Here is a 24,857-nt window from a genome sequence, read left to right on the forward strand (position 1 = left end):
GGATTCTACAGAATAAATTAGAAGTTGGCAATGTAACCTCTGTCTTTATTTATTTACTTGCTGAATAGCTTAATGGAAATTTGAAACACTCCATCCATTGGTTGTAACTACTTATAGAAGATTTTTCTTGTGAAATACAAACTCTGAAACAAAGGGCTGTAGATTTCTGCTTTGTAAACCAAGTTTGTGATATTGAAGCAAGAGAGCACTATAATGATGAAGGGAACATAATCTCAATACAGTGAAAACTTTGGCATGATTCCTTGATTAATTTTTTTTTTGCTAAAGTTTTTTTGTTATGTTTTGTAATGAAAAATCAAGACCATTTATTCCAACATCCCTTTTGCCCTCCTGTGGCTGGAGTTATGCTTGTGGATAACTGGATATGAATGACACTGAGTGGTCTAACATGTCTGATTTGCATAAAATGCTGAGGAAATTCTGTCCTCTTTCATAACTTTTGTCCCCACAGCCACCCATTCACACATCTGCATGGCAATGCTGATAGATCTGAATACCCGTAGCTCAGTAAATCTTGTGGAAGGTACTAAAGGTTTTCAGACAGCTCAAATTTTAGCCTAAAATATGTTGACCTTTTTAAGAGTTTGTGCTCCTTTGGCTTACATTAGTCATCTTGGTGCCAGAGAGCACGAATGTGTGTGTGTGTGTGTGTGTGTGTGTGTGTGTGTGTAAAATACACTTTCAGATTACATGTTTCATGTTTCTTAAAGGCCCATGAGGCATGATTCTAGGGTAGTGCTATCAGGTTTTTGTTTTTTTTTTGTTCTGTTTTTTGATTTTTGCTATGTCTTAGTGGAATATGTTAGGGCATTGAACACAGGGCCTTAAAAGGGATAGGGGAATCCGTGATTTTCTTTCTTTCTCTTTTATTGCCTAACCATGATGTGAGTGTAGCATTTTTATCTTGTTATCCAGCACCTCCATCAGAGGCAATGGATCCTCTATGAATAAACATTGTGAGCCAATATAAGCTTTTCTGTTTATAAGTTGATTATTTTATGTATCTAATGACGGTAAAAGAAAGTTGAATGACAGAGCTCACATGTGGGCCTATGTTCAGTGGTATGATCACTGGGATCCAGAAAAGTAACTATCAAAAATCATAATCAAAGACTAAAATTTTGTTAGTGAAAGTCTTCAAAATTCAAAGACTTAAAACAAACAAACAAACAAACAAAAACTGGCATCACATTTATTTTTTATCCCCCTGAGGTACAGTGTACTGAAACTTGAGAGTAATGGAATTTGAAGGCAAGTCCAGATGTTAATAGAGTGTGTGATTTAATGCCAAGGTTTATCTAACATCTGACAGGCAAGGCTGGAATTTGCAATGAGGGCAATACCAAAAATTTATGTAAAGAAAAATTAAGTAATTTCTTTGAAGAAGGTGGTGTCTAGGGGTAAAAAAAGAAATTAACAGTGGGCCAGAGGTTTATTGACAGCCTATTATGTGGGAATAGTTCTAAGAAATAGGCGTGTAAAGATAATAAGGTACTATCTAGCAGCGACTAACGGTACTACCATGGAGACTTAGACTGATTGCTTTCCAAATGTTACAAAATGTACAGCATGGGATAAAAGGAGGGACAGATACCAGGGTGAGATGATGTGGAGCATTCTGCAATTACAAAATTGCATTGAACTTCACAAAAGAGCCATCAGAATGCCAGTAAGAGATTGTAAAACAGCCAGATTGTGTAATATAGCAAGGAAGGATTCATAGTAAGCATCCTAATGGCAGCATAAAGAACACTTGGTCCCATGGCAACAGTATCTCTGGGAACTGTCCTGGCTCTCAGTAATGATCATTTTTCCAGATCTGCATCCTGGATGGCAGTATTAGAACTCTCATCCAAAAACAACCTCTTCTTACCAGGACTAATGCTATGGTCCCTCATTCTTTCTTTTCTCATTAAAGCTCAATTGCAATAGAACCACATGAATAATTAGCAGAGATGTTAATGACTACTTTGTTCAGACTCTGGAAATTCCTATCTTATGAATAAAGCCCAGGAATGTTTCTTGTTTTGCAATATTTCTCAATCCACCTTGCAAGTCATTTCCCAGTAATAACTTCACCACAAGGACACTGGGTACCTGGCTATTTTTTTCAGATATCCAAAGCATTTGATATCTCAAGGTGTTGCAATGAAGGATTTTACTCTGCTCTGTCCCCAGTTCTATCTCACTCAGGGAATTGATCTCCCTATCTACTCTGTGCATCCCTCACTCATCTTCTCTCTACCAATAGGATTATGTTCTGGTAACAAGTACTAGAATAGTAAAAATAAATGTTAACTACGTGGTTGAATTAGGGAAATGCTGGAAGAAGCTAAGGAGGAGGGTGACCAGCAGTCTCAACCAGCCCAGACTCCTAAGATCTGTCATACACTGGTCCTCCATCCAGGCAGCGTACACCAGCTAATATGAAGCCCCAAGCACACATAAAACATTGGACTGTCTGGTTTGGCCTCAATGAGAGAAGACACACCCTTGAAAGACTCGAGGCCCTAAGATCAAGAATGTACAAATGGGACCTCTTAAAACTGCAAAGCTTCTATAATGCAAAGTACACTGTCAATAGGTCAAAACAGCAATCAACAGATTCAGAAAAGATCTTTACCAACCTACATTTGATAGAGGACCATTATCTAATATATTCAAAGAACTCAAAAATTTTAGGCTCCAGAGAAACAGATAACCCTCTTAAAAATAGGGAAGGAGCTAAACAGAGAATTTTCAACCTAGAAAAATTAAATGGTCAAGAAACACCTAAAGTAATGTTCAACATCCTTAGTCATCATATAAAAGCAAATCAAAGGGACCTGATATTCTACCTCACACCAGTCACAATGGCTAAGATCAAAATCTCAGGAGACAGCAGATGTTGGCAAGTATGTGGAGAAAGAATAACATTCTTCCATTGCTGGTGGGATTGCAAGCTGGTACACCCACTCTTAAAAATCAATCTGATGGTTTTTAAGAAAACTGGACATAGTATTACCTGAGGACCAAGCTATACCATTCCTATGTAACTAGCCAAAAGATGTACCCAAATATAACAAGGAAAGTGCTCCACCATGTTCAGAGCAGCCTTATTTATGATAGAGAAAAGCTGGAAAGAATCCAGGTGTCCTTCAAGAGAGTAATAGATACAGAAAATGTGGTACATTTATACAATATACTCAGTTATTAATAACTACTCAGTTATTAAGAAGAATGACTTAATGAATATCACAGGCAAATGGTTGGATACAGAAAATATCATCCTGAGTGAGGTAACTCAGTCACAAAAGAACACATATAATAACTACCATTTGATAAGTGGATATTAGCCAAAGAGCTTGAAATAACCAGGATACAACTCACAGACCACATGAAGCTCAAGAGCGGATGCTTCAGTCCTACTTAGAAAGGGGAACAAAATAATCAAGAGAAGTAGAGGGTGAGAGGGATTTGGGAAGAAGTATGGATGGGAAGGCCAAATAGAGGGACAGAATCAGGTATGGGAGGAGATAGAGCAGATGTTCAGGGGGCCAGGGAATTGAACAGAGCTGTGTAGCAATGGCAGATGTGGAACCAGAGGTAGCAACTAGAAAGTTCCAGATTCCAAGAAAGCAAGAGGCTCTCAGGACCCCACAGGGATGACATTAGCTAAAATACCCCAAAAGGGGAGGGATAACTTGTAGAGACCATATCTAGAAGTTAGGGATGCCCCCCCCCATTCAGGGATGGCGCCACCCACCCATATCCAAAATTTCAACCCAGAATTGCTCCTGTCTAAATGAAATATAGGGACAAAATGTGGTGCAGAGACTGAAGGAATGGCTATCCAGAGACTGCCCCACCTGGGGATCTATCCCACATCTATTCGCCGAACCCAGACACTTTTTTTTTTTAAGGTGAGTCAGTCATTCTTTAATTATTAAAGAGCACTGGTGAGCTCTAGAGTCTGTAAATCTCCAACAGGCTGTTGAACTGTGGAAATAGAAGCCCCAGAGGGGTATGAACTAATAACATCATCACAGCATCAAGAAGGCAAGGTAAACAGCTTAAGAGTTTTCCTTGTTTGCACCTAAGCTTGTTAACACTATATAATGAAAATGTGCAAAGAATAATGTTGCAGTTTTTGGTTAGATTTAAGACAAAGACATTCATTAATAAGGAACTTTTTAATTGTATTGATGTCAATAAGTGCTTGTAACTGGAACTTGATACAGCTGTCTTCTAAGAGGTTCTGCCAGATCCTGACCAATACAGATATGGATGCTAAAAGCCAACCACCGGACTGATCACAGGGATCCCAATGGCGGGAGGTAGGGGAAGGACTGAGGAGCTGAAGGGGCTTTATCCTGCATCAGGGGGAGGGTAGGCCCTTGGTCCTGTGAAGGCTTGATGCTCCAGCATAGGGAAATGCTAGGGCAGAAGAGGGAGTTTGGGTGGGTCAGGAAGCACCCTCTTAGAAGCAGGGGCAGGGAGAATGGAAAGGGGTTAAACCAAATAAGGGGGTCACATTTGAAATATAAATAAATAAAATATCCAACTAAAAAAGAATCTCAATTCAATTATATATATATAAAATAACTCTAACCAATAGTGTTACCTGATCTTGGATTAAAACAATACCCAATGTAATTATATTCAAAATGCATTAAATGGCATAGCATTGTTCTAGAAGGGAACTTCTTGGTACATTCATTATTTAAATTATGGAGGGAAGATTTGGTTATTGAATGGGTGCTTGCATTTATAAGATCAGATTTTCCATATTATGGCCATATAATTTGGATAAGAAATAGATTTCAGTGTCAGTAAATGATGGATCTTAAAAAGAGAAATTGTATTATCAGCTAGCTGTGTTGAAAAGTACATTTGTCTAAGCTCAGAGTTTTCACCAAAGTTACATAAGTAAATTCACTTTAGATAAAATTTCATTTCACATTTAAACAAAATTTTGGTTAATTACTGCCCTGCTGCTCATTCTTGTATATTATGATACTCTTGTCTATCTTTGGTGATGATTTTGATAAAATATAAATCAAAAGGATTTTCTCTGATAGGAAGAAACAAGAATATTTAGGAATATAATATTTAGCCTAAGACCTTAAAGATATTCTGACATTTAAAAATAACAATCTAAATGCCTGTCCTACGTCTTCAGGTTTATAGCCCTCTAAAGTTTTTTTAACCTCTAAAGATACAATATAATTATTTAAATTTCACAGAGCAACCCAGTAACCCAGTCTTGAGAGCTAAAGGGCTACAATTAATAATGACCTAAAGGACTCAGTCATCTCTTTCATGACAAATTAATACTTATAATTAGCATTGACCTGCCTAAAGATTTTTCTGTCTTCCTGGAGTTTTTCCTGATGCATTTGCTTCTAGACTCAGCTTTTATTGTCATTGTCACTTACTACTATCAAATTTCTTGCATCACTCTACACGCTGACAGACATAACATGAAATTCTCCTCTTTTATTTTGAGGAACAACTGAGCCTGTTTTGATGCTGCTGTTATGCAGGGACCATTACCCACTAGTCAGTCAAAAATGAACTAGTGAAGTATTCTGCTAATATGAAGTCAGACAAATCCCCATGACCAGTCCTTTTAAGGTAATAGATTTTCTCTTCATTATCTCTGTTTCATTCAGCTTAGATAATATCTCTTTTGCTTATCATGGGAACTTCTTCCTGAATAACAAACTGTGTCTATAGTCATGGTGGATCTTCTGGAATCTCTTTTCATTGGATCTGTTCACCCATCTCAGATTCTCCTGATAAAGCCCCATTTTTCACTTTCTGAGGATGTTTTTTTTTTTTTTTTAATTGAACAAGTTTGTTTTAAAAAACAAAGATAAATGTACAGATTTTAAGCATTTTTACATAAAAGTATATGAATACATTTTGTCAGTACTTAATTTTTTTAAAGGTTTGATAGTATGCATTACAATCTTACTAGTTACAATGAGCATAAAGTACCTGTAAAATAAGATGTAACCTAGAAATAGTCAAAGTTTTCTTGGTGAGTAAAGATTAAGCATAATTGGTTTTCATTTTCTTTACTTTTTTTTGGCCCTTGTTTTTCTTGAACTTCATATATTCTGTGAGTTGTTTCTGGGGTGTTCAGAGCTTCCTGGGGTTAGTATCCAGTGGTTCTTGATATAATGAGGATACATCGTGGGATCCATCTTCTTTCTTCAGGTAGCTGTGATCCAGTGATTGATTCAAAATGAGAAAAATCATCTTATTTTACTTCTATAACCATAGTCTTTAAAGTTTAATTTATACCTATAAGAGTTTCATCAAATGCAATTCAATGCAGACGTCAGGTTTCACTGTGTAGAAGTTTCTGTATCAGTCCTATACCTCTCACCCTTAGATTCTCACATTCAATCTTGGTCTCCATCTGAGTATTTGAATGTTTGAAGGGATCTAATATTCTTTACATTATAAGTGTACCACTTGTTCTTAAAAGGTTGGCTCAGCATGCTCTAGATTGTACATATAATTGTCTTTGGGCTTTCAGGAAATTGCTATGTTTTATATAGATTGTGACTAACACCCTGAACTCCCACCTCTGGTGAGCTTCACTGAATCAGTGAATCATATGCATTGTCCCAAGTCATTTATGGAGAAACCAAAACCTTTTTATGATTCTACCTGCAGAGGACTTCTGGAAGCTTATGCACAGATTCTTCTTGACTTAGCCCCATGTGCACTTTTCTATTGTTCATGACAACTGAACACGGTTGTGGGTACAATTGTGTACTTGGGTCTGAAGTTCTTAGTGGATCATTGAACATGTGAATCGTTTAAGGAATCACAAACCTATGCTCTTCAGTACTAATTAATCATTCTCAACTTTAATGGAATGAGACACACCAAAGAGGCAAACAAAACATTGTATGTGTATATATGGATGTTCAGAGAGGACTTACTACAGAATAGTCATCATTGGTCTTCGAGTACCATCTTATAGGCTGAGGTCAAGATGAAATGAAAGGAGAAGCAGAAAAAGTCAACTAGTTACACATTCTCTTTCCATTTCTTGGCCAACATGTTGACAGATGCACTTCTCCACCTTATCCTTTCTACCACAAGAGGACCTGATGCTTCAGAAACTGTACATCAAAATAAGTATTTCTCTTGAGTTATTTTTATTTTATTTTACTTTGTCATAGCAATAAGAATGGACTAATTACAACTCACAGACCCTATGATGCTCAATAAGAAGGAAGACCAAATTGTGCAGTTTCAGTCCTACTTAGAACTGGGAACAAAATAATCATGGGAGGTAGAGGAAGAGAGGAAGGGAAAAAGGAGGGACCTGGAAGGGAGAGGGGAGGAAGAGGGTAAAAACCGGCCTGGATCAGGTATGGGAGGAGACATGGGAGACTTACAGGGGGTCAGGAAATTAAATGGAGGTGTGTAGCAGTGGGGAATGGGTAACTGGTGGTAGCCACTCGAAAGTTTCAGATGCCAGAAAACCAAGAGGCTCTCAGGATTCAATAGGGATGACATTAGCTAAAATACTCAACAAAGGGGAGACAAAGAGTGGAGACTGAAGGAAAGGCAATCCAGAAACTGGCTCACCTATAGATCCATCCTATAGGCAGGCACCAATGCCAAATAGTATTGCTGATACCAAGAAGTGCTTGCTGGCAGGAGCCTGGTGTAGCTGTCCCCTGAGAGGCTCTGCAAGAGCCTAACCAATACAGATTGAATGCTCACAGCCAACCATAGAAATAAGCACTGGGAGGAGTTATGGGAAGGACTAAAAGAGCTGAAGTGCTATAGAAAGAACAACAATATCAACCAACCAGAACCCTCAGAGCTCCCAGGGACTAAACCATCAACCAAAGAGTATGCCCATGGCTCCAGCTGCATCAATGGAAGGGATAGCCCTTAGTCCTGTGGAGGCTTAATGCCCCAATGTGAGAGAATATTAGGGTGGTGAGGCAGAAGTGGGTGGGAGGGTGGGTGAAGGAGCACCCTCATAGAGGCAGGGGAAAGGATGAGAGGATAGGGAGTTTGTGGAAGGGAAACAGGGAAGAGGGATAACATTTGAAATTAAAAAAAAACAATAAAAAAGAATTGACGGTGATACTATTTCTACTTAACTTATTTATTGTTATTCTTAGACTGGGTTTTCCTTGAAAGATGTTCTAAATAAACTAAAGACATCCTAATCTTTGATCAACTCATTTCTAGAAGAGCCCATGACGCTTCTGAGTCAATTAAAATATTATTTTGGACCATGATCTCTAGCATTTATATTCATAGAAACATCTTTTATTTATTTGTTTTTTTGTTCCTCAAACTTTTTCTGTGTTCCACCCAAACGATTTTGAATAAGTGTACACATGAATTGGTGAAATGTTAATAATGTTCAGTTTATGTACAAATAGTTTTCAGATGCTTAAAATGAAATAATAGATTGTCTCATCTGTCCCACTCTGGGTCTTACTATCGAGAGGCAAGAATGTTCAGTAGTTAGGTGTTCATTCTTGTGTTTACCTCAAGATGATGAAAGGGTACATGTTTGTATTCATCTCCTTATTAATCATATAGGATTATGTACTACTCAGACAAAAGTGTGCCCCTTCCCTTCCCTCTACTTAGATGGGGATAAGCACATATCCCATTACAGGCGGAGATTAAGCAGTTACTAGTGAAATCACTGCCAAAAGCAATAAAATCTCATGTAGGCATTTTTTAGTCAATGATATTTTTAGTGATAAACTGAAATAGTCCCCCAAACAAGCAGCATTCTTGCTTTAGATGTTTGCCTCACGCTAATCCTAACAAACCGTTACTTTAAATCATATTAGTTATTGTTTTCATTCTTAAATAAAATAAAAGGGATGGTGGCAGGGACATGGGGATGAGACTCCTCAGCACCTTACATGTCAGCAGAAGAGGAAGCTGAGAAAGAATAGATGGCTGAACCTGAGAAGAAACATCAAGGCTGGTCCCAATGCGTGTCATTCTTCCTTCAGCTTTGTTCCATCATCTAAACAGTCCACATCTCGTCAAACATGCCTATCATGTAGAGATCAAGTGCTCAAGTCCATGAAACTGGGAGTACCATTTTTCAATACACACCACAAAGTAGATGTTCTGAGTAGACATTTTGAAAATTGAGCCAGGGGACGTGGCAATGAGTCTTCGGGTGATTCCATTCAAGAACGATAAGGTAAACACTGACAAGTCTTAGTAAATGATTCTCCTTGTGCTCACAACTGCATCTGTAGTGGCTGTCAAAGGAGGAACCACACTAACAAAGTTTTTCTTACACAGCTGTAGGACAGTGTTTTTTAAAAAAAACTAATTTATAGCATTGGGATGTACCTCCGTAGCCAAGTATCTGCCTAGACTCACAGATATATTTCTTGGCTTCATACAATTATGAATCAGTTAAGAGAGTAAAGTGTGTATCATTAATCAAATATCATTTACTATCAAGTGTAAATTTAAAATAACAGCAACAAATTCTCCAGCATTTGAAACTGCTGTGCAGAGGAATTTTAATCCAACAAAATGGCTGCTCTGGGATCATATCCAAAACCTTCTAAGTCTTCATGATCTGCCTGGGATAAAGTCATGCCCTAGATTACAATATGATCTGGCTGGAATACACACACAGCCTGAGTATACACCTTTAACCCTTGACAATATAAGGTAAGGTTATTTTATAGAAGGAAACAGCTATGTTTGAAAATGATGTCTACTCGAGGATCAGACAAAGTGACCAATCAGAGAAAGATTTGATAGAATTAATCAGAGATAGGATATGCCCAATTCACACTAGAAGAGCATAGAAAAGACAGGATACTTAAGACAGCGGTACAGAGAGACTAGGTGTGGGGATGGGGGTGGGGACAGTGTAGGTAAGAAAGAATAAGCCAAAGAATGAGAAGGAGGCAGGTTAGAACAGATGGCCAATTTGTTTGAAGACAAGCAGACCAATTCAATCAGAAGCCTAGAGAAGCCAGTTTGAATAATTTAGCTTAGAGAGGTGTTTGAGCCACAACAGTGGAGTGGAAATATCCAGAGTTCAGAAAAAAACTAGAAAGGTTGAGCTTATTTGACAGTAAGCCTCTGAGAAGACAATTACATACATAGAATAAACATTACTCCCACACTAGTTTTCACAGTTTATAAAAGATTAAGCAACAACACTGAATTTGGGTCATTCATGTGGAATAATGTCAACAATCTGAAACAAGAGCCCTGGAGGAAAAACCTGATGCCGTGACTTCCTTCATTTTCCATGGAAAATAATGGAATGATTTTCTTTTCATAGGTTGAAGCTATCATATACAATTTTTCCAAACTCCTGCTTATTTTATTTATTTGATGTTTTGAGACAATGCTTAGGCTTAGCTCAGGGTAGTTTGAAACTTGCTACAAAGCTCAAGCTGATTTAAACTTTTCATGTTCTTCTCAGCCTCCAGTCTCTGAAGTGCAGGTATAAATAGACCACCACGTGGTCTCTGCAGTTCAGCGACCTCTGTTCTGCCTCTAACCCATCTTTTTGGAAACAACACCCTCTTAGTTCATCAAGTTTATATACTTAGGTAATGTGTGTGTGTGTGTGTGTGTGTGTGTGTGTGTGTGTGTGTCTTGTGTGTGTGGCTAGGTGAGTATTATTAATGCAAATGAGGAATTTGGATATTCTCATTGGATCACACATCAGATGTTTATCTCTTCTCAGATTGTCCTGTGCTATCTTCCCTGTGAAAATTAGTTACTCATTCTTGTTTGCCAGAGAATTTACATAAAACCTTGATCCTTCTCACAACCTTTCCCCAACCCTGTTCCTTACAAGACAATTGGAGAAAGAAGGAACAGCAGAATCCCGAATGCTGTCTGGAAGCCTACACAAGGATATTTCAGAACAAAGCATCCCGAGACTTCAGATGCTTTTGCATCCTTAACAAGGTTGTGAAATTTGTGAGGAATATGTGACCAGAAAATACTTTTAAAATATTTTCCAGATTCATCATTTCTAATTCCTCATGTCCCTAGTTGAACTGTAACTTAATTATAAAACAAAATCTATAGCAGCAGCCCCAGCCTTGGGGTAGAGTCTGAACTACTAATCAATGATAATTCCCCAGGCCTGATTTAATTACAAAGCAACATTTGGTGCAGCTGCTAAACACTTCCTAGGTGACCACAAGATGAAATGGGAGCAGTGTTTGGAGGTCTCCAGTTTTGCTCATAAACTTCTAGCACAGTTATGAATCAGTCATGTACAAAGCTTGGAATTATACGGAAGAATTGCTTGACTTTGTACACCTGTCTAGCTGAATCAGTTAAATCATTACATTACACTTTTGACAAATTAGTACTGGTTATGGTGTATACAAGGCCAATCTACTGGTGGATGAGATGTCCTCATAAAGAAAGATTCTGCAACTGGATATTATATGCATACTTCCTGGCTGGTTTAGTTCACGTGCCTTATAAGATATCAACTTGTATTTGGTTCTAACAAGCAGTATTTTGTAATACAATTGGACTTGTCTAACATATTTATACTTTTAACAAATATTCTGTAGAAAGAGAAAAAATCTTGTTATTTATAATACTACAACTTTTCAGTTGACAAAATTACAATTAATCACTACTTCTATTTAACTTAGTGATCCCTCTCCTAACATTTTAATTTTTATAATATCCATTGTGATATTTGCATTAAACAAGATGGGTCTGATTAATAGATGGAGACAGAAGTTTGATGACAATTTACTTCTGTTAGAGATTTTTCACTTCATTCAAATACTCATTTTGCAATTTTTAGAAATAGAATAGTTTCCTAGGCATTTAAACATGCAAGAAAAATTATTTGAACTGAGAAAATAAATTAATAAATAGTATCAAAAGGAGAGTTAAATATCACTGTCTGATTTCTAGCAACTGAGCATATAATGTCCACCCGATGAGGATTACATCTGAAGTGTGAGTTCCCAGTCATACTTAGAGGGCAATATTATTATTTTTTTCTTTTTTTTTTTTGTTTTCCTGTATGTAATTTTAACAGAATGCCACTCTCTGCCTCCCATCCTTTGTGCTTAAGAGCAGAACAGGGAAAAGATAAAGTTAGGCTTCAGCAGAGCTGATCATAGATCCATAAAACAAAACAGAGGACGTAAATTCATCCTGAAAGATCTGAAAGAATAATCTTCTCCATGGTTCAATGTCAAGTGACAGCTCAGGTTCTACTCGGTGTTATTGTGAAGGCTACTGCAGACTCTGGACAGATAACAGCCTGTGTTTAAAAGGTGAAAGGCTAATTTCTCAGTGATAGCGATGTCTGTTTCCTACCTCAGAGAATTCTTCTTACTACTGAACAGCAATTGAGCCACAGGAGGGGACAATTTTGCTTGCTGGAAGAAAGTAGGATAGAAGGAATTATGCTGGCTGCCAGATGTTGCAGTGCCTCTAAGGGGGCACTAGGATGCTTTTGCGTATGCTGCAGACAGCAGAAACTGTCAGACCATGGGACCCTAGGGTTCAATGCTCATTCTTCACTGAGATGCAGAGTCATAGGATTTGAGAGTGAGCAGGACCCTTGGAGATGATCCATCAAGAGAACTTAGACTGTGACAGACAGCGAGAGTGTGGCTCAGGAATTACTGAGCATACATAAACAGGTCTCCCAAAGAGGAGTACCATTCTTCCAAAGTATGTACATTTCTTATAGCAGATATTACATCAGGACATGATATCTCACTAAACAAAAATGAAATGCAAGGTACAAGGTTGTACTATGGCCAATGAAAAGAACTCTGTCGCCAACAACCCTCCACTGGTTTAGCTCCATCTCTGGAAGGAAAGAGACACTGATTTCAGCCCATCATGCTGTGATAGGCCTTGTTATGTGGGGGCTCAGAAACTAAATTACATCATTAAGACAGATCAAGAAGGAAAGAAAGAATTCTGGAGTTATGTCAACAATGCCTTTGCTTATTTACATTTAATGGTCGAGTAAAAGACTGTTACTTAGAAACATTGTCCTTTCCTTGCTATTTCTAAATGTGTTCCTTAAAACACTCTCCTGCCAGTGTTAGTCTATCTGAGCACACCTCATCTCTTATGCTTTCAAAATGAAAAGGATTCTGTTCATTCACATTGAAATGGGTAAAGATGTGAGATGTGAGGTATATAAAATGGAATTTCTCATCCATGAAGAATACTAGAATTATAGTGTTCTTATGAAACTGCATACAACTAAAGATGATTGCGTTGCAAGAGTCATGTCAATCATAGAAAGATAAATATCACACGTTTTAACTTATTTGTGATCTCTAACTTTGTGTCTATTTGAAATGAAAACAGGAGTGAACCAATGTAGATGAGCAAAGGAGACTGACCTCTGGAGAGAAGAGAAAGGCTGCTGCTGGGTAAGGTACAGACAGTGTCCAGACAAAACTTAAAACAACCACGGATAACAAATATACAGATATATAATTCAGTATTATTAATAAAAACACAAAATAAAATCAATATTCTGGGGAGTTAATGTAATCACTGTACTCATCAACAATGCATGGGTGGGTGGGGAAAGAGAGAGAGAGAGAGAGAGAGAGAGAGAGAGAGAGAGAGAGAGAGAGAGAGAGAGAGAGAGAGAGAGATTTGCTTTTAACATAAGGTAAAATTATATCCTTCAGATTTTCCCTGAACTGTGATGCAGCTTGTGTCTTACCATCACTGTTGATGCATACAACCTCTTGAACTTGAGTGCCAGGCCCACAGGCTTTTCCATTATCTGGTTCACAGTCTCCAAGTCTCACTGATTTCCAGTCATAACAGGATGGCTCTTCACAGGGAATGGCTTCCAATAAATGAGGGCAGTTTCCAGTTGCCCCAGAACCTCCAGTAGGCTCATTAATAATGCGTCGCTTTCTTAATTTGAATCCTAAGTCATTGGAAAAGGAAAAATATATATTGTTAATGCCACAGTTTTAATGTTTCTGAAAGATGATTTAAACCCCAGAATGAAGGCTGGACAAAGGTAGAGGGTAAAATTAAAATGGGCAAATTAAAAATGAGTGTGTATATTCCCAAATGTAAGCATAATATGAGTCATGAGCCATTTATTGAATGAAGGAAGAAAGGGGAAAATGAAGGAAGGAAGGAACAAAAAGAATGATAATAGTTTATGGTTCAATTATATACTCTGCAGAGGATTTTTAATCCAGCAACATGGCTGTTCTGGTAAGGGATCATATCCAAAAACCTTCTAGGTCTATATGACTTGGCCTGAATACATCCACACCCTGGATTACAGTATGATCAGGCTTGCTTACAGACTTGCCTTTAGTATACACCTTTAATCCTTGACAATGAAGGTAAGGTTAGTTTGTAAAACAAAACAGGCATATTTGAAGGAGAAGTCTAATTAAATGGCAGTCAAAGTGCCAAGTCAGAGAACTATCTGGCAGATTGAATCAGAGATAAGATACTTCCAACTCCCAGGAGACAGCAAGTAAAGAACAGACAGACAGATAGACAGACAGTCACACACACACACACACACACACACACACACACACACAGACTCACATACAAAACATACAAAACGACAGAGGAGGGGAGGAGAAGGAGAGGAGGGGAGGGAAGGAGGGGAGGGGGAGAAAGGTGTGGTGGTGGTAGTTTTACGAGAACAGTTTTACAGAGAGAACAATTGTCTTAGTCAGGGTTATTTTTATTCCTGCACAAAACAACATGACTAAGAAGCAAGTTGGGGAGGAAAGAGTTTATTCAGCTTACACTTACACATTGCCGTTATTCATCAAAGGAAGTCAGGACTGAAACTCAAGCCAGTTGGGAAGCAGGAGCTGATGCAGAGGCTATGGAGGAATGTTGCTTACTGGCTTGCTTCCCCAGCCTTGCTCATCTTGCTTTTTTATATAACCCAGGTCTACCAGCTCAGGGATGACACGACCCACAATGGGCTGGTCCCTTCCTTCTAGATCACTAGTTGAGAAAATGCCTTTTAGCTGAATCTCATGGAGGCATTTCCTCAACTGAGGCTCTTTTCTCTGTGATAACTCCAGTTTTGCTGCATACAAGAAATGCAGCTCAGTGACAAAGACAAATACTACCTCATTTGTCAAAACATTGGAAAACAGTTTTCCAAGAAACAAGCTTGAGTAGTCATTCTAATATTGAATAAAATTGACTTTCAACCCAGAGTTATCAAAAAAGATAAGGAAGGACACTTCGTATTCATCAAAGGAAAAGTCAATGGAACATCTATGCTCCAAATGCAAGGGCACCCACATTCATAAAAGAAACTTAATAAAGCTTAAATCATACATTGCACCACACACAATAATTGTGGGAGACTTTAACACCTCAATCTCATTGATGAACAGAACATGAAAACAGAAACTAAACCAGAATACAATGAACCCAACTGAAGTTATGAACCAAATGAATTTAACAGATATCTATGGAACATTTCATCCTAAAACAAAAGAATATACCTTCTTCTCAGCACCTCATGGTACCTTCTCCAAACTGACTTTATCATTGGTCACAAAACAGACCTCAACAGATACAAGAAGATCAACATAATTCCATGCATCCTATCAGATCTTCATGGACTAACGCTGATCTTCAATAACAACAAAAACAACAGAAATTTCACATACATATGAAAGCTGAACAATGTTCTACTCAACTTGGTCAAGGAAGACATAAAGAAATAAATTAAAGACTCTTGAGATTTTCATGAAAATAAAGGCACATCATATACAAACCTATAAGATACAATGAGAGCAATGCTAATAGGAAAACTCATAACTCTGAATGCCTCCAAAAAGTAACTGGAGAGAACATGCACTGACAGCTTGACAACACACCTGAAAACTCTAAAACAAAACAAAACAAAAAAAAAAAGCAGATACACCCAAGGGTAGTAGACAGCAGGAAAGAATCAGAGCTGATCTAACCAAGTAGAAACAAAAAGAACTATCCAAAGAATCAAGAAAACCAGGAGCTAGTTCTTTGAGAAAATCAACAAAACTGATAAACCTTTAGCCAGACTAACCAGAGGGCACAAAGACTGTATTCAAACTACCGAAATCAGAAAAGGGAGACATAACAAGAGAAACTGAGGAAATTTAAAAGGTTATCAGATCCTACTACAAAAGCCTATACTCAACAAAACTGGAAAATCTGGATAAAATGGACTGTTTTGTAGACAGATACCAAGTACCAAACTTAAATCAGGATCAGATAAACCATCTAAACTGTCCTATAACCCCTAAAAAAAAAAGCACTCATTAAAAGTCTCCCAACCAAAAAATGCCCAGGACCAGATGGGTTTAGTGCAGAATTCTATCAGACCTTCAAAGATGACATAATACCAATACTCTTCAAACTATTCTACAAAATTGAAACAGAAGAAACATTACTCAATTTGTTCTTTGAAGCCACAATTATGCTTATACCTAAACTACAGAAGACTCTAGGAAGAATGAGAACTTCAGACAAATTTCATGAAAAAAAGAAAGAAAGAAAGAAAGAGTATCCTAACATCACAAATAGATACCACATGCTACCACAAAAGACAAACAAAATAAAATATAGCCCAGGTACAGAAATGGGCTATTTCTTTAAAGTTGTTGATCCATGGGTCTCATGACATCTCAAACATTACAGGTTATTACAAATACTCTAGGGTATCATGAAAAAACTTGATTTTAAAACCGTATTGTTAAAGTCACTATTTAAGTGATTCATATTGTACCCACCTGGAATCTTTAGCCCTACTCAAACTTTCATAGTGCTAGGGGGTGCCCAAAGAATCTAAAAAGAGATGATAACCATTTATTTTACCCATCCAAAGACCCTGAAAGCTAAAATAATGTCTGACATTAAAAGGCATGTCAACTGGTAAGTCATGGCATGGATATTATGGGATATTATCCAACCACTTTCAGATTGGTTTTCAGGCCAACTCCACAAAAGGCACCCCATACATGGCAAGTCACCAGGTCAAAAAAATCTGTAGCAATGGAGAACCTAAGCCTTAGGGAAAAACCTGAAACTACTACTCTGCTAAGTGAACATAATATTAAAACAACTAATGAATCACTATCATTACACTCACAGAATACTGAATCTCTAAACTCTCAGCAGAGAATAGTGAGAATTGACAACATGTCAAATTACAGAAGAAAAGACTGATAAATGCTCAGTCCCATGTACCATATCCCTCTTTCCCCAGCTCAGAGATCTTTGTGATACAGGAGCCAGAGGAAATGAATGCTACAACATGACATTTGTTCAAATCAATTTATAGCAGTTTTGACAGAACACATGACACTTACAAAATTGATTCAATTGGTGGGTGTTTTAAACCACTCTTATCAATATTACATACCTTTTTTGCCTTGCTGGTCATTACAGTTTTCATAAGTACATGGTCCCCAGGCAGACCAAGGTGAGACTTCACATTCAATTGGACAAGGAATGTGGCACAACTGTGTGGTGTTAGGTACAGGGCCAGTGCATAATTTTGAGTCCACTGGTTTTGCAGCTGTTTGGAGAAAAATACAGACATTGCTTAAGAATTAGACAAAAACAGATGTTATAGTTAATAACATAATTCTTATGTGTGTAAAGAGAACAGAATGTGCACTAAGTCATTAGCCTAAGATTTCTCTTTTACATCCTAAGAATAAAAGAAAGAGTACCACATTATGAAACAAAACTGGACTAGAAGTCTGATAAATTTCTTGGGCTATAGAGTTAGTAAAATGAATGCATCTTTCCTAATTAGCAAAATAATCCTTCAGATGAATCCTAAACTTCTACATTCATATTCTAAACAAAGGGGTGCTTTAGAGCATTGAGCACATCAGCAAGAAGTACATACCAATACTAAACAAGAAAAAATATCCACTGAGTGGCTTGTGGTAGAACAAAGTTCTGTTTGTTTTGCCCTCCTGGTTTGAGAAATGCCACTTGGATATATGGGAAAAGATGGTCGAATGGTATGACCTTTGAATTCAAGGTTCAAGAAAAATCCAGAGATGTTCAGAGATTTTGCCTACCTAATTATGTGAATATCTGTAAATCTAAGAACTGTTAAGAAACCCAACTTAGAATTGTTTTGTGTTTATTTATCAATTGGTCAATAAAGTATGAGTTGTTTACCCTTTGATGTGTTTATTTTTTCTGTTTAATGATTTGTTTGCACATGCATATATTTGTTAGCTAATGTGGAGATACATTTATGAATATACGAGTATATTCAATATATTCAACATACTGCCTGGTTAAGATAAATAAGCCAGAAGATATGTAAGCCCTGTAGTCAGAAGAAGGTTATCTTTGTTTTTATTATCTATCTTCTATTCCTCCATCACTTATTGTTTATCATTAATAGCTATAATTACCTTTGTTTAAAACATATTTTTTCTATACTTTCCTCTTAGAAAATAAATCTGAGAATGTGGAGAGCTCAGACTTGCAGAGTAAAGAAGTTAAATGGTAGCCACTGTATAGTTTTCATTCTCGCAAAGGAAATGCCATTAGTTTCTAACTATGCATGATTGCATCCAGATGCCCCCATGGAACTAAAGTAAGTTAAGCTATATATCTAACTTTTAAATAAAAGCACTGAAAGTGGCCATGGTTTGTTAAAGCTCTGAGACAGGTTGCAAGTTCTTGTGTGTTGTTGAAGTTTCTGTACACATGAAGACATCTAACAGAAATGAGTCCTGTAGGCAATGCAACTCCTCTTATGAGTACCCTTGATGGTCATAAAAAATGCCATGCTTTATTTTTGCTTTTACTTCCAGTAGTGTTTACATTTCCAGTCCATACACATATCACGGTGCAAATAATTGACAGGGTACCTAAGCTTTGGTCAGTACGAAGCACTCGAGGATTTGGGCTCAGCTCTAGACATGTTCTAAGTGTATTATAAGGCCGGGAAAAGCCATGGGTGATAGATTTTATTGCTTTCTAATAGGGAAGGTACTCAGCATATCAGTGATAGGAAACACAGAAATAAGTGCTTCATTTCTCAGACTGTAAAAAGTTCTAGACAGTCACGATGCATATTTTCCAGAAATTCAATCCTTTTGAGGAGATCAATAAACAGAAAACTGTGTGTTATAATGTTGAATTCACTAAAAATTAAAACAAATGAAAACTCTCATTTGAAAATCTTTCTCATTGAAAGACTGTAAACTAGACCTTTTACTTCACAGAGACTTGAGCAGCGTATCCATCATCTCCTTTAAAGTTATGAAAAAAATACTGAAAACTTAGGACTATTATCTAATCTTGAAGATAATAGTTTCTAACGATGAAGTGTACTAGTCATATAACTTTGAGAAAAATTAGTCTAATAAATTAATTTATTCAAAAACTTGAGAACTTTAAGATTTTTTAAATTGCATTATTTTTGATACTATAATATAATTATATAATATTCTCTTTCATTTTCCTTCCCTCTGACTTGTCCCATAAGTGTCTCCTTGATCTCTTTCAAATTCATGGGATATGTATAAATCTATATAATGTTACATATATACATCTGTCTATACAATGTTACACACAGAGAGATGCACATGTATATATGTACATGTGTATGTATGGTATGTATGTATGTATGTATGGTATATATGTATGCTTTCAGGGCTAAGGAATCGAGTAACCAATTGATGGGCTCTTTCTCAGAAAGCTCATTTATCCAGATTTCAGCACTCCTTAATTGGCTGTAGTTCTTTGTCTAGAATTGAGGCCTCCTGAGCTTTCTCCATCCATATTAGCATGTCCATTGGTATCATCCTTGTTCAGTTCATGTTTAGGCAATCATGTTGGTAAGACTTTATGTGTATAGCTTTTGACATTTCTAGGAAACACAATCTTACAAACTCCATTTCTCCAGCTCTTTCATTTTTTTTTCCCACTACATGTTACTAGGTTAAAACAATGTGGGTCAACTTCTGTTTTTTTATTGTTAGAAGTTTAATTTTAGTTTTGATGTATTTAAGGTTTATTAAAAACCTTGTTTACAGAAATCTTAGTCCTCTAGAAGAGAAACTGATAAATAAGGGCTTAAAACTGTGTTGTTAATGTGAAATACTCTTGATTCTTGCTCAGATGCTAAGTCACCCACACCACTGCTAAGATAATATATCAACTGACTGACTTCTGCTTAATAGACATCATTTTCCAAAAGTGAAATATACATATTCATTAATTAAAGAGATTGGCATAATACTGTTTGTGTATGCTTCTAGTTGTTTATTGATTTTTGTTACATGTTCCCTTGTAAATAATTTTAATGATTTTGAGTACTACTTGAGTTTCTAAAAAAATACTAATTTTACTATTGCAGTTGTCCAATGATTCGTATTGGTTTTATTAAATGTATATGTCTTATGCTGGTTCCATATTGTCTAGTAGTGAGACCTGGATTTCAGACTGGCTAATTATCACTTGTATAATTTTATCACTTAGATTTTATTTGTAGCACGACTCAGATAAAAATGTATGCAATACGTTGAGTATTATTGTTGAGTTCTTAACACCTTTTTGTCATATGAGTTAAACAAAATTAAATTTACAAGCTGTATGAGATTATGGTGGTTGAATTTCTAGGGGATACCAAAACAATCGTAAAAATCTAACACACAATGAGACTAATTCACATTTGTCAGTCTAAATTATTTGGGAGCCTTGAAAACCTATCATAGCAAGCAATAAAGGAAAGACTTCTATTCCCATTTAATGGTCAATATTATTTTCAAATTAAATATTTTATTTTCATATAATTGTATCCTGTGCCCATTATATCCACTTTACTATGGTAAGATGTGATAAACTCTTATATAATACCATAGTCAGAATACCGACATTGGATGTTACAGAAGAGTGTAAATTTGAAAAGTATACCTGTCCAACACACATAACCTGGGTTCTTTATTCAGTGCCCTGGTTCAATCTGGCAATCTCTTTTTGTATTGCTCTCGTTTCAAACTCTTATCAGTATGGCTTATCTACTACCTATGGACTCTTACAGTACCATATTCAACCTCTCTATTATGTTCTGCATAACTTGTGGCAGCATCTATACAAGTGACTCCACCTAATACTCTCTACTTACCATCTTAAACCTCTAGGATATATCCAGAGTTTTATAATCAGTACTCTGGCCTAGTCTGGACAGCTCTGCTTGTGCTTAACCTCCAGCCTCTAGCTAGGACTCATATTCACAGAACCTATAGGAACATTGATTATTACAGGCATCTTTCTACCAAACCAAGCCCTGAACATTTTGTGACAGAAACTAAATAAGTAAGATTGCCTGATCCCTCTCTCAGTGTAAACATGCAAATCTACCACCAAACTCGAGGCTAGTATTTCTTCCTACAAATTTACCATTCCTAAAGAAATGTCTGTTGGAGAGATGGGGACCCCAACCGACCTTCCAAATTTCTAAAATAATTTAGGGACAAAAAGGGATCAGAGACCAAAGGAAAGGCTGTCCAGTGACTGACCCAACTTAGGATCCATCCCATAGGCAGGCACCAAACCCTGACACTATTACTGATGCTATGTTGTGCTTGCATGCCTAGCATGTCTGTCCTCTAAGGCTCTACCAGAAGCTGACTGAGCCAGATGCAGATACTTACACGCAACCATTGGGTTGATTGTGGGGACCCATATGGAAAAGTTAGGAGAAGGATTGAAAGAGGGGGATGGAAACCTCATAGAAAGACCAAAAGTGTCAACAAATCTGAACCTCCTGGGAGATCCCAGAGACTAACAATTAAAGAGGGTACATGGGCTGGTTCAAGGTCCCAGCATATATGTAGTAGAGGACTGCCTTGCCTGTGTTCAATGGGAGAGGAATCCTGTAGAGGCCTGATTTCCCAGGGAATGGGAATGCCTCACAGAGGCAAAGGGGATGGGTATGTGGTGAAGAACTCTCGTTAAGGATACAAGGAGCAGGGTACAACATTTGGGAGGTAAATAAATAATTATTTTTAAAAACATATTTACAAAAAACTACCTAAATTTAAAAAAAGGTATGAAGGAAAAGAATGTGAAGGAAGTGTGGTACACCATGAAAAGAGCAAGCCTTTGACTTCTAAGAATAAATGAAAGAAGAATCCTATATCAATGGCCCAAAGCAGATCTCTAGCAAAATTATAGAAGACTTACACAAACTAAGAAAAGATATACCTATACAAACAGAAAGAAGCACATTCTACACCAAATAGAAAATATCAGAAAGAAAACTTTCTGCAGCATACCAAAGTTCAAACTCAAAGATTACAGAATAAAGAGCATTGAAAACTACAAAAGAAACACACACACACACACACACACACACACACACACACACACACACACACTCATACAAAGGAAAATTGCATTAACACTTGATTTCTCAATGAAAACTCTAAAATTCAGAAAATCCTGGAGAAAAGCACTCTAAGTTCTAAAAGAGCACAATGGCTGGTCCAGCTTGATGATCTGCCATCCTTGAAGAAGATAGAAAAGCTCTCCATGATATAAACAGACTTAAAGCATTGGTATTCAGCATACCGTAACAACCAATCTAAATACAGAACATGAAGCACTACTCAGGGCCGTAGAGAAGAACAGACATAGTAAGTGGATAACAGAAAGAAGAGTAAATGAAGCCAAAATGCTATAACTACTGAAATGCACAGTACCACTGAGAACACAATAACAAAACATAAAAACTGCAATCAACAGCCATCTTCCAATAACACCTGTAAATTTAATTGCCTCGGTTCTTCAATCAATAGACACAGGCCAGATGAATGGATCAAGAAACAAATTCCATGTATCTATTAGCCTTGACTTTCGTTCAAGCCATTTGTGGTTGACCAAAGACTTCTTTCTGGAGAGTGCTCAAACGACTAGGATAACGTCTTGAATGGTGTTGAGATCATAAATCAGGTGTTTGTAAATATTCCTCATTTACTTATTTCATTAAAACACTTACTACTTGGCTATTCATTTGAGTGTCACTCTCTTAGGAGTTACTACTGTATTTTTAAAAATCTGCTTCCTGACTGTAGAGTGAAAGTAATCATGGAGCAATTTCAGAATGTACATAAGGTTCTCCTAAAACACTCCAAAACAGGATTTTGGTGCCCTGATTGAAATAAGAATATTCTTTTCCCATCTTTATCTGCTGTAGATTCTAGCTTTAATGTCACGTTATGGAAGAGAAGAGATTGAGAGCGCATGACAAAGAAACTTGCATATCAACACTAAGAATATTATTCTATTTATTGCTTGGATATTTCAAGACAAAATCACATACTATATCGAAAGCCAGCTTAGATGAACTTGAACTCTGTGAATTGTCTTGCTTGAACCTTTGGATTTCTCCTATTATAGATTATCAGCAGTGTCTTAAAAGATAGAAGAGGACTTCTGATGTGCAGGACTCCACGCAAGAGCAAGACCACATTGCTTCTGCTCTGTTACCACGATGCAGCAACTTCCCAAACTATCAGAAGGAAAGCATCCAGTTAGGGATCCCTTTGGGACCCTTGGCTTTAACTTTCACTTCTGAGCTGAAATACGAGGTGAAACTGGTTCTTTCCTACTTCTCACAGACTCTTCTGTCTTACAGGAGCTGTCCCTTGCCTTGGTCTGTCCAATTCATTCAGCACAGTAGCATTACCCTCAGGGAAAATAAAAATGTCTTTAAGGGCCGAGCCTCTGGCTGACCTCTTCATTTACCTCAAGTGCCCATGGGGTATTTTTTTTTTTCCTATTTCCATTGGTTATGTTGGGGAAAAGTCAACACAAAATCCATAGCAAGTAACTGTGGTCATGTCCTGATTCATAAGGCAGAATTAAACAGTATATTTAAGGACTTATAGAAACAAAAGTAGGTATTTCTTTTTTCCTCACTGACCCTGTTTCATAAAATAACACTTAACACGGGTTCTTCAAAACACACATCTCTAGAGCAATGCCAATCATGTTAGTATTTAAACCCCACACATTCTGCCAGCAGCTTGCCTAGAGTCTCCATCCACACAGATACCCCATCTGTTGCTGCTCTGAAAATATACTTTTTTTCCTGCTTCTCCCTCTTTTAAACAGGACACAATGTAGAACCGCACCCCGAAAAACTCCCACTGAAATCTTTCAACACTTCCTATTGACTCAAATTTCCACTTATAATGGCCCTAACTGAGAGCCATTATAAGAGGTGTTAATAGATACTTTAAATTAAAATAGTCAGCTTCTAACATGCAAGTTAGCCACAAAATGACAGAGCATTAGCATTTAGAATTTTGATGAAGTACAACCTTCTTAAAGTAAGCGTTGGGGGAAAAAATGAATACGCAGTCAAACCAGATCTACAACCAGCTTGGTACACTGATCTACCTCAAATGCAGCTCCTCCAATGACAGTGCTTTTCAGTCGGCTGAGGCTACTAAAGCAAACTTCTACAAACAGGGTGACTCACAAAACAATGTGACATGTGCCTCTACTTCAAATGATGCTCTGTTGGTTGGTAGAATATCAGTTGTAGAAGACAGAGACACAGACAGGTATATTTGTTAAAAATCTTTACAACACAGGATAAGGGGCTTAGCCCCAGGGCTGATAGTAGTATATAACAGAGACAGAATGTAGAGGCAGGAGGATTTCCCTAGCAAATGGAACAAAGAGGTGAGACAAGAACACTGCCAGAGATTTTTGTTAAAGTGTCTCACGCATACGACTGACACTGGCCTGTTTCTTCCTGCACTTGACTACCCGGACTGAGGTGTTGTCTACATCCTGCACCT

The 24,857-nt window shown here is 37.2% G+C and overlaps 1 protein-coding gene across 1 annotated transcript in view; it reads right to left on the reverse strand.

Moving 5' to 3' along the window:
* The window catches only part of THSD7A (thrombospondin type 1 domain containing 7A), a gene marked incomplete at both ends in the record, with an annotated part of 363,343 nt that overhangs the window by 127,427 nt on the left and 211,059 nt on the right, over nucleotides 1-24,857 (reverse strand). Inside the window, 2 exons of the mRNA XM_080936262.1 lie at nucleotides 13,739-13,951; nucleotides 17,429-17,584. Of these exons, the coding sequence (XP_080792388.1) occupies nucleotides 13,739-13,951; nucleotides 17,429-17,584 (369 nt within the window). The remainder of the gene's footprint in view (nucleotides 1-13,738; nucleotides 13,952-17,428; nucleotides 17,585-24,857) is intronic.

This window comes from Micromys minutus, assembly GCF_963924665.1.
Source record: "Micromys minutus genome assembly, chromosome: 23".
Lineage (NCBI taxonomy): Eukaryota > Metazoa > Chordata > Mammalia > Rodentia > Muridae > Micromys > Micromys minutus.